This window comes from Hibiscus syriacus, unplaced genomic scaffold (genome assembly GCF_006381635.1).
Source record: "Hibiscus syriacus cultivar Baekdansim isolate YM2019G1 unplaced genomic scaffold, ASM638163v2 tig00111671_pilon, whole genome shotgun sequence".
NCBI classification, from domain to species: domain Eukaryota; kingdom Viridiplantae; phylum Streptophyta; class Magnoliopsida; order Malvales; family Malvaceae; genus Hibiscus; species Hibiscus syriacus.
The window spans coordinates 1663580-1678228 of NW_024063152.1; the positions used below are offsets into that span (position 1 = coordinate 1663580).

General features: G+C 34.8%; 3 protein-coding genes and 1 pseudogene across 3 annotated transcripts in view; 2 read left to right on the top strand and 2 right to left on the bottom strand.

Moving 5' to 3' along the window:
* Window positions 1–7243, bottom strand: LOC120167342 (protein NRT1/ PTR FAMILY 4.5-like). Its single transcript, XM_039176389.1, has 8 exons — window positions 7169–7243; window positions 6338–6546; window positions 3744–3786; window positions 2762–2831; window positions 2425–2642; window positions 1336–1770; window positions 1112–1236; window positions 1–1030 (listed from the first exon to the last, which is right to left on the bottom strand). The coding sequence occupies exons 1-8, from the start codon at window positions 7241–7243 to the stop codon at window positions 1–3; spliced, it is 2205 nt and encodes a 734-aa protein (XP_039032320.1).
* The window catches only part of LOC120167176 (KH domain-containing protein At5g56140-like), a 21574-nt gene continuing 13561 nt past the window's right edge, over window positions 6637–14649 (top strand). Inside the window, exon 1 of the mRNA XM_039176272.1 lies at window positions 6637–6650. The gene's annotated coding sequence lies outside the window, so the exon portion shown is untranslated. The remainder of the gene's footprint in view (window positions 6651–14649) is intronic.
* LOC120167175 (transmembrane protein 184B-like) lies at window positions 8555–12729 on the bottom strand. Its single transcript, XM_039176271.1, has 6 exons — window positions 12107–12729; window positions 11906–11979; window positions 11465–11614; window positions 10120–10405; window positions 9297–9530; window positions 8555–9223 (listed from the first exon to the last, which is right to left on the bottom strand). The coding sequence occupies exons 1-6, from the start codon at window positions 12260–12262 to the stop codon at window positions 8867–8869; spliced, it is 1257 nt and encodes a 418-aa protein (XP_039032202.1). The 5' UTR covers window positions 12263–12729; the 3' UTR covers window positions 8555–8866.
* The window catches only part of LOC120167173, a 4944-nt pseudogene continuing 4387 nt past the window's right edge, over window positions 14093–14649 (top strand).

Consider the following 14649-nt stretch of genomic DNA (forward strand, 5'->3'; position numbering starts at 1 on the left):
TTACTCCTCCATCCAAGGTGTTTTTTCCTCCTCAGGAAGCAGTCTGGTACTCAAATCCTTAGCTACAGCTTCAGGATGATCAGATTCTTTTATAAGTTGTTGCTTAGATTCATCTGTTTGAACAGGAGCTTCATGTGTTTGTGTTACTCCTCCATCCAGGGTGTTCTCTTCCTCTGCGACGAGTGGTCCGGTACGCAAATCCTTAGCTTCGGCTTCAGCATGATCAGGTTCGTCTGTCTTGTATTTGTACCATGAGGCCCAGTACAAATAATGTACAAAGTTTAAGCAGCTAAGGATAGCTAAAAACCAGTAAAAGAGATTTAAGTTGCTCTGGTTTAAGTCTAATCCACGAATCCAACCTTGTCCGCTTGGGCTGATTCTTTTGGTGATGGAGTTTATTATGTCTACGAACACTGTACTCAAGAAGTAGCCGAAAGATAGAGATAACCAGGTAAACGATGTCGAGAGTGATCTCATGCCGATAGGTGCTTCCTTGTAGAAAAATTCCAGCAGTCCCACAAGAGTGAACATGTCTGCAATTCCGAAAATTCCATACTGAAAGGAGAGCCAGAAGAGACTTATGGGCTTTAACATGTCCTTATGAGCTTGATCCCTTCTTTTAACCTCAACGATACCGGCAACAGCCATTGAAATTGCTGACAGAACAAGCCCCACACCGACACGTTGGAGTTGGGTGATGCCCGATGGATGATGTGTGATTTTTCGAGCAAAAGGGACAAAGAATAACTCATAGGTAGGAATCAGAATGGACATGAAGACCAGTGGGATTATCGGGATCGATGCGGCGGGAACGTCGAGTTTTCCGAGATGGCGATCCATGATGTTACCTTGCTGAATCGAGAATGTCTGCAGCTGTGCCAGACATGTGTTCATTATGATGGTACTGCCTAAAATGGGCAGCATTCTGGTTAGAATCTTAACTTCTTCAACTTGAGTCACCGTGCACACTGTCCACGGTGATGGCGTCGCTTCCGACATGATCGGAACAATTGCTGCTTTATCTAGGAATCTGACCAAGAATCACAATTAGTTTCAGAAAATTTCGTAGCATGTTTAGACATCATAAAATAGTATCACATGCATGATTCACCTGAATTGGTTGGTGTGGGAGATTCTTTCCTCCCTGCAACCGGTTTCGTCTTCATCGGTCTCGTACAATTCATCCGGTTTATCCGGCAGAGCTAGCCATCTGTTTTTGAAGGCTACTGCTATGACCTATGAATGGTCGATCACAGCACACAAAGAAGTGTTTGTCAACGCAGCTTATATTTGTAGATATGCCTGAGATATGAAATGCTGAGATAAATACTGAACCTGAGCTATCCTTATGATGGGGCTATTAGCAACCGTCGGTTCTCGTAGGCGGTAGAAAGGCTTTCCCGATGCAAGAACACAGAAACCGATAAAGGTAGCAACCGTCGATATGAAGAAACCCCAATACCACTTGTTCCTTTCGGTAGTCAAATACACAATGCCCGTCACTCCGACGGCGGCACCGAGTGTAGTACTGAGCAACAGCCAGTTGAAAAACCTTGCTAGAGCTTTTGCTTCCTTGGGGTCTTTATGATCAAATTGGTCACCACCGAGTGCCGGAAGAGCTCCCTTAACCCCACCAGACCCCAATGCTAACAATCCCAACGAAGTGTAGAACATCGCCGCCTTGCCGCCGTGTATGCAGCTCGGCTTGCCGAAACAGTAGGCGGGCTGCAAGTCCTTAAAATAAGCCTGAATTGTAATCAATGCCAATCCCTGCAAGTTGAAAAACCTTGTTTCAGTTAAACTGATTGCTATTATAGTAGTGCATGGGACGAACAAAATTCGATTCGAAAAAAATTAAAATTTTTAACTCGACGCTAGAAACTCAACTTGACTTGTAATTTCATGAGTTCAACTGTTTCGAAAAAATTTCAAATCGAGTTGAATTATATAATATAACTCGAATAATTCAACATTTTTAATAATTAGTTGATTAGCTTTCAAGTTCGAGTTGAGTCCCTCAACTGCGTATGATATATGTATATTGCATATGAAAATAGCATATATGGATATAGAAAATTGTTTAAATTGAAATCATATAGTATCATAACATTGCAAGTATTTACAGTTAAATTTAAATAGAAATTCAAACAACTCAACTCGAATTTTATAAACTTGACTCGACTCGCACACATTTTAAATAAAATCTGAGTTATGAAATAAGATTCGTCGACTCGACTAACTCAAAATTTTTTGACTCGAATTGATCGAAAGCTCACCCTAATAATGCAGAGTCCAGAGAGGTAGGGTTCAAATTAAGCATTATTCCCTAATTTTCAGGTGTAAATACTTGTTAGGTCCTTGTTAACTTCGATGTTAAACAATTTGACTCCAAATATTTAATCCTAGTTCGAATTAGTTTCTCACCAGCACTTCTAAGAATCCGAAAATCAGACAGGTGGTATATCTGTTAATGAACGTGTCGGAAATGAAGCCGCCGACGAGGGAGAGCAAGAAGGTTGAGCCCATGAAGTTTGTAAGTGTGTTTGCAGAGGTGGGGACGTTGAAGAACATGACATAAAGGAAGTAAAGCACCATGCTCACCATGTTTGCAACAAAACCCATGTTTTCTAATGACATGAGCACTGCCAAGAAGAAGAAAAAACATTACAAAAGTTGATTAATTTGTCGAATATTTAAATTAGGAGGGACTTAAAGAGATATTTTACTTTTAAAACGAAAAAATAGGGGTTGGGTTAATTACCAAAAAGGAACATGGAAGCTTTGAATCCACCTTTGTTCTTCTCATCAACTTTGGTCATCCCCGGGAGCCCCTGCATGTAATGGAAACTGTTACTGTTCCGAAAAGCTCAGTCTATACGTACGTGCATGCATGCATATATAATTCAGGTGTAGCATTTAGGGTTTATAATTCAGGATTAAGGTTTATAATTTTAGGTTTTAGGGTTTAATGATATGATTTACATTTTAAAGTTTTAAATTTTATTATTTATGATTAAATTAGACATGTTGTATAAAATAAATTCCACAAAACATGTGTATCAAATAACAACTCCTATTATTTTTGGTACCAACTAATCATTATTCGATTCTTTGATTGACTAATTAACGGCGGATCTTCCGGAAAATCTAAAAATTTTCTTTTACGGTCTCTTGAAATTTTCTTGTATCAAAAATTTTGAATTTGATTATATGATCTTCATAAATTTAAAATTTTACCTTAAATATAACGCCCCTCAAAATTTTAGAAATTTATCATGACGATACTAATTTTTTTTGAAAATTTTATAATTGTCCCCCCTAAAATTTGTTTCAAGATCCCTCGTTGTGACTAATTCTTATTCGAATATTGTAAAGACCTGATATTGGGTGACCATTTCAATCCAACTTGTTCATTTTGCAATACTATAATTCGAGTTCTAGATATAATTTAAGACACTTAACACTTCATCCTGTTAGATCAATAACCAACGACAAACGTGTGATTATTAACGAGTATATGCCTAATTACACACTTAAAACCCTAAACATGGTTTGCTAATGTGGAAATCTCCTTAGACTGGCCAACTCTTTTACTTAAACTAAACATCGAAAGAAAAAGAAAATATATATTTCGAAAAATTAGATACAACGAAACAAACAAACCCTAAATATAGTACGAGAAACAAACAAACCCTAAATATAGTACGAGAAACAACAAATTAAAAAGAGATAGAAGTAATTACCATCATGAGTGATGACCCAAAAATGGCAAGCAGTGGCTGATGCCTGATAAGAAGAGAGTGGCTCAAAATACAAAAGCCTATACATACATATGTGTATATATATATATATATATATATAACACCAGAAATGCTATCACAGACCAAACACATTGACTGTAACGTTAACCACATTGGATTCATCGTCAAATTTGGTTTGTTTTGTCTAAATTTGTTGAAGTTTTGGATTAATTTTTGTTTTTTTTAATTTAATTATAGTTAGGGTATTTCATTGAATGCATCAGTGTTCTTCGACAAAGCTTTCTATCATTCTCTTAATTTCGTCTGTTTTTGTATAAAATCCCATATTCCATATGTATATAGAAATATGGACCGTAAATTAGGTTAGGAAAGTCGTTTTATAATAGACTTTGTTATGATTAATTAGTTAATAAATTAGATACCGATGGTTGATTTGAAAATATGTATTAAACAAGGGCTTGCACTATAAACTAGGCTGAGAAAGTTAGTCCTATAATAAGTTTTTACTGTATCTGATCCGGATAAATCGATCAATAAATTAGATACTGATAGTTAGACAAATAAGAGTTCGTGATATTATCAGTGGTCAATGCAATGTTAGTTGTTCATTTTATTGAAGATGTTCACTCTAAAATTTTAGGTCCATTATGATTTTGGACAGGGATAATATTTGTTCAAATATAACTTTTAACAATTTGATATTGAACGCTCGTATCTCTAACGTTCATGGTGCTCGAATATAAAACTTCAAGAAATAATAACGATTCTTTTACTATCGATGTGACTTATTTCGTGCAAAAAAATTATTATAGGTTAAGAGTAATGATTATGGCTCAAATTCTGATAATCCATAGTATGAATCATATCATAAGAGGAATAATTACATATAAATAAATCAAAGACATAATTATATATGATATTATTAAATTACGATTATATTCCAATTTAATTCATAGATATTAACACGCTTTATGTAATTATATCAATATCAAATTATAATTATATTTTAAATTATTCTTTAAATTTTAAAATATTTTATATCGATGCTTAAATTATAATATCATTTCATTTTCTTAATCGGTGAACTAACAATGGATTAAAATAAAATGTTCATATATAAAAATTGAAAAGGAGTGGAATTGAGTTCATATATATACTTCCTTGATCGAAAGACGGTAAATCATTTGATAATAAATTTTCAAATACTTTATTTTGTATTTTAAAAACTTGAAAAATAATATTTATCTTTTAATTATCGTTCGTGCAATAAATATAATAAAACAACAAATCTCTTAATTTTTTTTTGCTTTTTTTATTTAATTATAGTTAGGGTATTTCATTGAATGCATCAGTGTTCTTCGACAAAGCTTTCTATCATTCTCTTGATTTCGTCTGTTTTTGTATAAAATCCCATATTCCATCTGTATACAGAAATATGGACCGTAAATTAGGTTAGGAAAGTCGTGTTTAAAATAGACTTTGTTCGGATTAATTAGTTAATAAATTAGATACTGATGGTTGAAGAAAATATGTATTAAACAAGCACTTGCACTATAAACTAGGTTGAGAAAGTTAGTCCTATAATAAGTGTTTACGGTAACTGATCCGGATAAATCGACGAATAAATTATATACTAATAGTTGGACAAAAAATGTTCATGATATTATCAGTGACCAATGCAATGTTAGTTGTTCATTTTACTGATGTTGCTCACTCTAAAATTTTAGGTCCATTATAATTTTGAAAAGAGACAATATATGTTCAAAGATAATTTTCAACCATTTGATATTGAACGCTCGTACCCCTGACATTCATGGTGCTCGAATCTAAAACCTCAAGAAATAATAACGATTATTTTATTGTCGAAGTGGCTTAGTTCGTGCAAAAAATTATTATAGGTTAACAGTAAATATTATGGCTCAAATTCTGATAATCCATAGTATGAGTCATATCATAAGAGGAATAATTACATATAAATAAATCAAAGACATAATTATATATGATATTATTAAATTACGATTATATTCCAATTTAATTCATAGATATTAACACGCTTTATGTAATTATATCAATATCAAATTATAATTATATTTTAAATTATTCTTTAAATTTTAAAATATTTTATATCGATCCTTAAATTATAATATCATTTCATTTTCTTAATCGGTGAACTAACAATGGATTAAAATAAAATGTTCATATATAAAAATTGAAAAGGAGTGGAATTGAGTTCATATATATACTTCCTTGATCGAAAGACGGTAAATCATTTGATAATAAATTTTCAAACCTTTTATAAATATTGTATTCGAATTAAAAAACTTGAAAAATAATATTTATCTTTTAATTATCGTTCGTGCAATAAATATAATAAAACAACAAATCTCTGGAAAACAAAAACGTGCAAGTGGAACTAGAACTAGAACTAGAACTGAGGAGGTCGTCGGTGAAGCGAGGGATGAGATAAAGTGGGAAGCCCCCAGCCGTGAGCGGAGAAGACGACGTTCATGGCGATGGGACTTAACAACAATAAACCATTCACCTTCGCAATGGAAAAAGTCTTCAAACTCAGTAACCTTAGCTTTATGGAACGCGACAACCGTATGCCACCGCTCATTTTCTTCAGCCACCGCCTCCTCGGCCGCCCCCGCCTCGCTCCCTTGTCGCTCTCGTCATCTATCGTCGACAGCTTCTTGTAGCGACGACATTGCCGCTGGTGCCCCCGTAAAAGGCCTTCGAAATGGATCTTCACCGCCATTGAAATGAACAGAAACGAACAAGGGCACTGAAAACCAAGAGAACACACGACAGAGAGCTTAGTTCCCTCAATGACGTATGTGGTCAAAGTTGATGAATCAATCATATATATATATATATATATACACACACACACACATGCATATATATTACATAGACTTGTTTGCTTGTGTCAAATGCATACATAGAGAATAAATTTTGGTTGCTTTTAATATTCGTAGCATTTCAACTTAATGCATGCATTCAAGTTATAATATATATGTGATTAACTACACCGATTACCTCTTTTGTTTTCGGCTTAACATATTTTGCCACTGATTTTAAAAAAGTAATGTTTTAGTCACTTACATTATCGGTTAATTATATTTTAATCACTAGACCGTTAACTCATGCTAGTTTGATGACTTGACACTTAGTAAAAAAGTTAATTTATAATTTAATCTCTCAATGTTCTTTCTCGTTCGAACCACCACTTCACGAAAATCAACCTTACAAGATGCCCTAGTGGTAATTAACCCCCACTAATGCATTGTCCCTTATTTCTCTCTACTATCCGACTCGACTGAAACCCCTTCGAACAACGCTCAGTGCTCTCGCTTCTGGAGCCCTATGCCCTCACATCTTAAACCCTAGGAACCCTAGGCCCTCACCTGAGCCTTGACAACCATAGGCACTCTAGCGTTTCTTAATCGAACACCCAAATCCCCCAATCGATCATATGTCATCTCGCATGCCCTTCCTTGTAAACACACACCCCTTGCACCCGTTACAAATCAATGAAATTCCACTTGTGGTCGTAAGGACGAGTGTCATCTACGAAGGGCAATGGTTTAAGGGTGCAAGGTTTTGGACAAGGAACGTGCGATGGCAGAAGGCGGTGAGAGTAGTAGCAAGGTGGAGGTTTAGGGTAAGAGGAGATAATTTTTTAGGATTAGGAGGGTTCAGTTTTTTGTGAGGTCCATGTGCCATTGAGTTAACGAGTCCATGATGAAAATAAGACATACCGATAACATAAATGACTAAATTGTATCATTTTTAAAATGGGTGACCAAAATCGAACAGATCTAAAATTAAATGGACCATTGATGTTGTTTACCCATATATGTAATTTTAACTGGTTTTGCACACATGGCCAGCGTATAGGGGAGGCGTGCATGTGCAATGATTGCTGGCCATGTTAGGTTTAGATTCCAATCATTTGTGAGGAAAGGGAATGTGTATACGTGGCTCTATCTATCATCTTTGCTTTTGCTTAATATCATAATTAACACATTGCACTTTAGTCTCTAATTACCCACTTAATGACGAACCACAAGTCAAAGATCTGTTCTGCGATCTATCCAAAGGTCTTGCGTAGTTGTTATTCCCCCATTATTGTAATCAATATTCAAATTAGATTGGATATGTTTTTATTAAAATTAATTGATATTTAAGATTTTGGGTTCGAGCATAGCATAATATAAATATAAGTATTTATTATTTTTTTGAATTAATCATTGATATCCGATCTATTGACCGACTAATCTAGTTCGGGTACTGCAGTGGCGAGGGTGACCCTCCCAACTCAGTTTACTCCATTTGCAAATGCCAGAAGTCGGACCTCTAACCTTACTTAAGAGACATAGTGTCTCATCCAACTAGATTAACTGGTTGTTGGTTAAGTTTTCATTATTAAATAACTAGAAATCTATGAACAAATATTATCTTGTATTCACCTCAAATTTATCATATATATATATATATATATATATATGATATTTATTAGTTTAAGTCTTAAGGAGTTTGATCATATCTAATTAAAGTCTCGAATTTAAATTCTATTGATCAAAACAATTATGCTAAATAATTTTATTTTCTAATCAGTTTAAATAATTTTATTTTTAATGATAGAATCAATTTCTTTTTTTTCCTTTCTAAATTGGTTTATTAAAAACAAATAATGTTTATATTAATGTTGATATTTATCATTTATCGTTAAAAATAATGTTTATATCTAATATTTTTCTAAATTATTTTATTAAATTCTTTAACAATAATCCTTCAAATATGACCTTAAGTGCCACTCCATCTACAGACCACACACCAACAAAATCAAATATCGGTCAGCCGGCAGACCTTCCACTAGGCCACCTAGTTCCAGTATGACATCTAAGAAGGGTGACTATAACATTTACAGGGACCTAAATCAATAGAGTGGAAATAGAGAAAATATCCGGAGCCGGGGACAACGACACACACCTTGATAAGGCTGTCCGTGGTCATTGTTATGTCAGATGCTCTCCACTGCCCCCCCCCCCCCCAAGTCCCCAAGGATTCAGCCTTCTTCTACTTCTAGCATAAGGATGCTACTACACACTTGTCACCTGATTGGTATCTTTTGCTGCAGGAACATGCGAAGGGTAACTGGTTAGATCCATGTCCATAAGTGACATATCATATGGCATTGAATAAGAATTTGAGTGGTCCATAAGCAGTGATGATTTTGTAACATCAGCACTTCCAGAAGCAGGTACAGAGTTGGGGTTTTGGGGAGTGCCTGTACCATGCACTGGGAGACTGGATAGCTGAATATCATCTAGTTTGTTTCTTCTAACAGCATCCATCTCAGGTCCTGTTGGCACAAAAGTCCTTGATCGGTATTTCCTTGTTCCTTCATCGCTGTCATTATGGTTGTACAGCACATAATCATGATACGTTGGTGCAAACTGTCAATCCGATAAACAAATATCAACACACATAAAATAGGAGCCTATGGTAAATGGCACGGAGAAGGCTCACCTGGTGAACAGTATCATGATAGAAGTCATTCAACATTAAGGCGTGTCCCAGGCTTCTTGTAAAACCACGAGATGCACCAATATTTGCACCAGCAAACTCTTTATATGGAAATGCATAAAGATGACCTACAGCAGCTAAAAGCATCTCAAAACATATAAAGAAGTTTTGAAACTGAGCTGCTTGTTCAGCATCCTTTATAAATCCAGATTTTGCAGCTAGGAAAACCAGAACACCCTGCAAAAAGAAATAAAATGAATGTAAGATTGGACTTTTGATTTTCTTTTAGCACCTTTGCAACCAGATGGGTTAAGACAAGGTATGCTGCCATCACGGTAAAAGAGATTACACATAACCATCTGTACAGGCATCCGTTTTATGGGATTTTAATATATTATTGTACAATGCCGTCACAGCATAAGGTGTGATTATCTAAAATGCAAGTACTATCTGCCCGTAGAAAGAGAAGAATGCAGCACTTCCAGAACTTCAAATTGCTCTTGATTTTACAACAGTGTAAAAAGGGAAAGAAAAATATAGAAAGTCAGCGTCCCCTAAAAAATGAAACATAAAGATAGCATTGATTTGGACAGGAAACGGGTTAGGAAAGGTTGCATTCCAGTATCTAGAAGTTGCCATCCCCAAAGTTGCTATAAAGATGCTAATAAGATTTCTAAATAATGATTATCACCAAAAAGCAACAAAGGGATGATGCAATAAAAATAGAAGGAAAGATAAAAGTATATAAAACCCAAAAACAAAGGATTTGTACTCTCTTTTTTTTTCCTTTTTTGTGCATGCAAGTAACAGGCACAGGAAATTTTACCTGCCAGTAGGTTAAGAAGACAACAGATTTTATGATGATGAATTTCGGAACTGGATTGAATGGCTTAAGAAGATCTTTGCATGCCATGTAAAACAACACCAAAGCATATAGAGCCAGTGTGTAAGAGATTGTATAGATGATAGTAAGATATAGATATGCTTGGTTTGGACTGAAATTCCCATCTTCATATTTTCCTTTGGCGTATAATATGAGGGTAACAGCAGCTAAAATTGGTTTCAGGATGACAAATTGCAGGCAGCCTTGCTTGCATCTCCGTATAAATCGCCTACATTGCAGTTTCAGATGCAAACAATCAAATTTAAGCCAAGTTTATAGTTTGAAGTATAAGAAAGTCACAATAAAATTATAATTAAGTTTCCAATTAATTGTGATATTAAATACGAGGAATTTGTCATGTAGGGCTAATGATTTATCTAAAATACACTTTTTATATTGTAACGATATCTAATAATGGGCCTCGTAGTATCTATAAGTCTCTTGATTATATTTATATTACCTGCCTACTGAAAAAGTTATTGATTATATATATATCTATATCTATATATGATCCTATTTTTTTTTTTGATAAGAATTTCAGGCTTCATTAAAAACCCCCTTCTTGATTAATGGAGCTTGTAGAGAAGCTCCTTAATCAGCGGAAGGAGGAAAAGAGTGCCTTAGGATTTTATTGAACAATAAAAACATAATATATATGATCCTATAACTTGAGATTACTGAAGATGTAACATGAAAAGTGTTCACTTTGATTCTAATCGCAATTACTCATGTACGTTTATTTCGGATATAAGATGAATTGCATAAAGATGCCATATTAGTAAAAAGAATGATTATTTTGAGAGAATATCTCATTATTCTCGATAAAAATAACTCAATTTGATCAGAGTGGAACAAGATTTTGGAATGATTCTAAAATATATCAATGGGTCTATGTCTAAATCCAGGACCTAATATGGTTAAACAAAATTGAGTTCAGATTAAGCCAAGCTCAATGTTATATGGCTAACCTCTCTCTTGGTCGCACTACTTAGAAGGTAAAAAGAACTCCATTACACAAACATTTCAATTGTTGAGAGCTTGAGAAAACACCTAGAGAGACATGGCCTAATGGTTAAAGAATTGAAAATCTATATTGCACAGCTTTAATATCTGATCTTATCTTCATACTAGAAAATTACATAGTCTAACATCATATTATAAAACAAAAATCACATTATGAAAAATATAGTAAATGATGTTACTGATACTAGAAATGACTATGCTCCATATGCATGAATGCGCATGACAATGTAAAATTCAAGCCAGTAGTATTCCATCATATACTCACCCATCTAGGCGAATGGGAGGCAAGCAGCATGTCATCAGACAGCAAGATGGCTTTAAAACTTGACCAGTCAAACTGAGCACAACTGCTCCTGGACCTCCAACCCATGCCAAGCAGAGAGAAAGAAAATTATAAATGACCCAAGCTTCATAGCTGAAACAGTTAAAAAAGAATTGGAGTTAGAACATAATCATCCCACCCCCCCCCAAAAAAAACGCCACAAAACATGGTTAGTGAACCACCAACATTGAAAAAAAAAGGTTAACACTGAAACATATTGTGATATCCATACATCATCCCTATCAGTCCATCAAATATCAATCCACATATACATAGCATAAGCTTTTGAATAGGATAATGGATTAAAGGAACATGGAATTCGGAATCAAAGTGCAAACGAGAAACTGATGATCAATTCAAACACCCACAGTCAGACAAACGTACCCTTCCCGGAAGGAATTGAAATAGATTGCACTCTGTGGTACAATAAGGGACAAGAAAGACATTAACGCATAAACCTGCGAAATTTAAGCACCAAGAAGAAAAATGACTTAGGCAGAAAGAAAATCAATCAAGTAAGAGAAAACAAAAAGCCCTATACATAATCATAATATAATTAAAAAAAGCATCGAAAAAATAACTGACCGGGACCATGAAAATGATGCGGACGATGTATCTCTGAAAAACAGGTTCGGTGTAATTCAAAAGATGCCTGTAGATGTGAAGAACGGCCAACCAAATGGCTCCGGCAGTACAGAAGAAGGCGAGTATGTCGAGGTAAATAGGAAATGAATCACCCATTTCCGATACCCAATTCCAGGATTCTTTATTCACCAAAAAAACCCTTGCGTATATTCCCTAGGGCTAGCAGCGGTACATGGGAAGAGCATTAAACAGGAAAGGAAACGCTGTGATCGAATTCAATAACGCTAAATCTAAATCAATTGGCAAATTAGAGCCTTCAGCTGAAGGACGTACGAGTCGAAATTGAATGGAAAATTTTTGAGAACGATGAAAACCCAGACAGATCTGGGCTTCTGGGATTCTTTGGGAACATGAAAATGAAGGAATTTGTTCTTCAACAGCTATCAATGCTTCACCGGCAGCCAATCACGGCGGCTCCTCCGAATTTTCCTTAACACGGCTGGCTGGCTGAATGATTTTCCCTAGTATCTTCTATCAACCCAAACAGCACAGTAGTAGCATATGATATATGGGAGACGGGGAGTGATGAATTACGTTTGTTAATTGTTTTTCTCTTCTTCTTCTTCTTCCTTGCAATACAAACAACCGAACAAATGCCATAACCGTAATTTGCTTTAATCCTTATCTTAATTGCTGTTCTTGGGAAGAGGGCCGAAACCACACTGCCATTTAGCCCAACAGCCCAGCATCCTTGTCGATTGCCTACAAATTATAAATAAATATAAATAAATATAATTTTCAGTTTTATTTTCAGGATAAACTAAACATTTAGTACTTTAATTATTACTTTTGTTCTATTTTGGTTAACCAATAATTTTTATTTTAAAAACCTACTCAATATTACATTTTAATTTCATTTTGATCACCCGTAGTTAAAATTTAATAAAATTGCCGACATGTCATTTTTAAAATTTTTTCAACGATGATGTAGTATTACTTTATGTTGATATGTCGACATCACTATTAATTTTTTAACAATGGATGACTAAAATGAAACCAAAGCATAACGTTAAGTATGATTTTAAAATAAAAAAGTTAAATAATCAAAACATAACAAAAAATGATAGTTGAGATACTACACATGCTTAATCATTAAGTTGGAAAATTATTAATATTTTATTGAAAATAATATCTAGTTAAACATATTTAATTGGTTAGCATATATGTAAACCAATTAATTTAAAATAGTTTAGTGACTAAATTAGAAAATATGTCATAGTTTGATGACTAACGATATAGTTTACAAAAACTAATCGGATAAACTATGTATTTAATCATTCACCTATTTTCGTAGTTTGTTTTGTTCACCTAAATATTTTTTTCTTTCAAAACCATACCTATCAATACATTTTGTTTCTATTTTGTTCAGGGACATAACAATGAATTTATTAAAGCGAGTTAAAGTATTTTCTATTTTTTCATAAATATAGTTTTTAATTGAGGGGGGCCTAATATAATTTTATTTATTTATTTTTTAAATATATATATCATTTTCAATATTAGTTAATACTTAAAAAAATTGGCGGGGTAAAAGATCCTCTTGGCCCCTACGAAGGTTTGCCCGTGATTTTGGTAATTTTTCGTTAAAAAAACTAACGGTGATGTTGACGTATCACCCTAAAGTAATATTATGACATTATTAAAAAAAATTTATCACATCAGTAAATATGTTTATTTTTTAGCTATATATGCTTAAAATAGAATCAAAATATAATGTTGAATATAATTTTAAAAACTAACAGTTAGATGACTAAAATGGAACCACGGGAATAGGGAGGAGACTAGATACATAATTTACGAAAGATAATATAAGCAGAAGCAGAGGAGCGAGGTGGAGGGCAGCGAAGCCATTCATTTGGAAAGCAGTGTGGCCTTATCCCCCCTCACCCAACGCCGCTTCATATAAACTGTATATTTCAACCTCCCTTCCCTTTTCTTGCAAAAATATCTCCAGCCCCATTACCCTATCTTCTTCTTCTTCTAACTGAGAGGTGAAATGGCCTCCATACACACCGCCCCGTCTCTGGAGGTAACCTCCTCGGCCGCCAATAGAAGGAAAATAACACCCACAGCACCAACTTCCCGCTCCTTATCATTGCCCTTCGCTTTTAAGTCTCAGTTCAACGGCCTCGTAGTTGGTGGAACCCCATTGCTTGGCTGCTTCAACCACTCTTTTGTTCCTCGCGCTGTCGCCACTCCCAATTCTGTTCTCAGCGAACAAGCCTTCGAGGGTCTCTCTCTTCACCAAGACGACGACGTTTATGACTCCGAGGCTGAGGCGGAGTCTTCGTCCATCAACGACGATGAACTTGACCTTTCCAAGCTGGGCTTGCCTCAACGACTGGTCGATACCCTTCTCAAACGCGGCATCACTCGCCTTTTCCCTATTCAGGTCAAATTTCTTTTAATTTTTTCCATTCATTGCGTGTTTTTGATGATTTTGATGATAGATTTTTTATATGCAATGCTTAGGGGTGTAAATA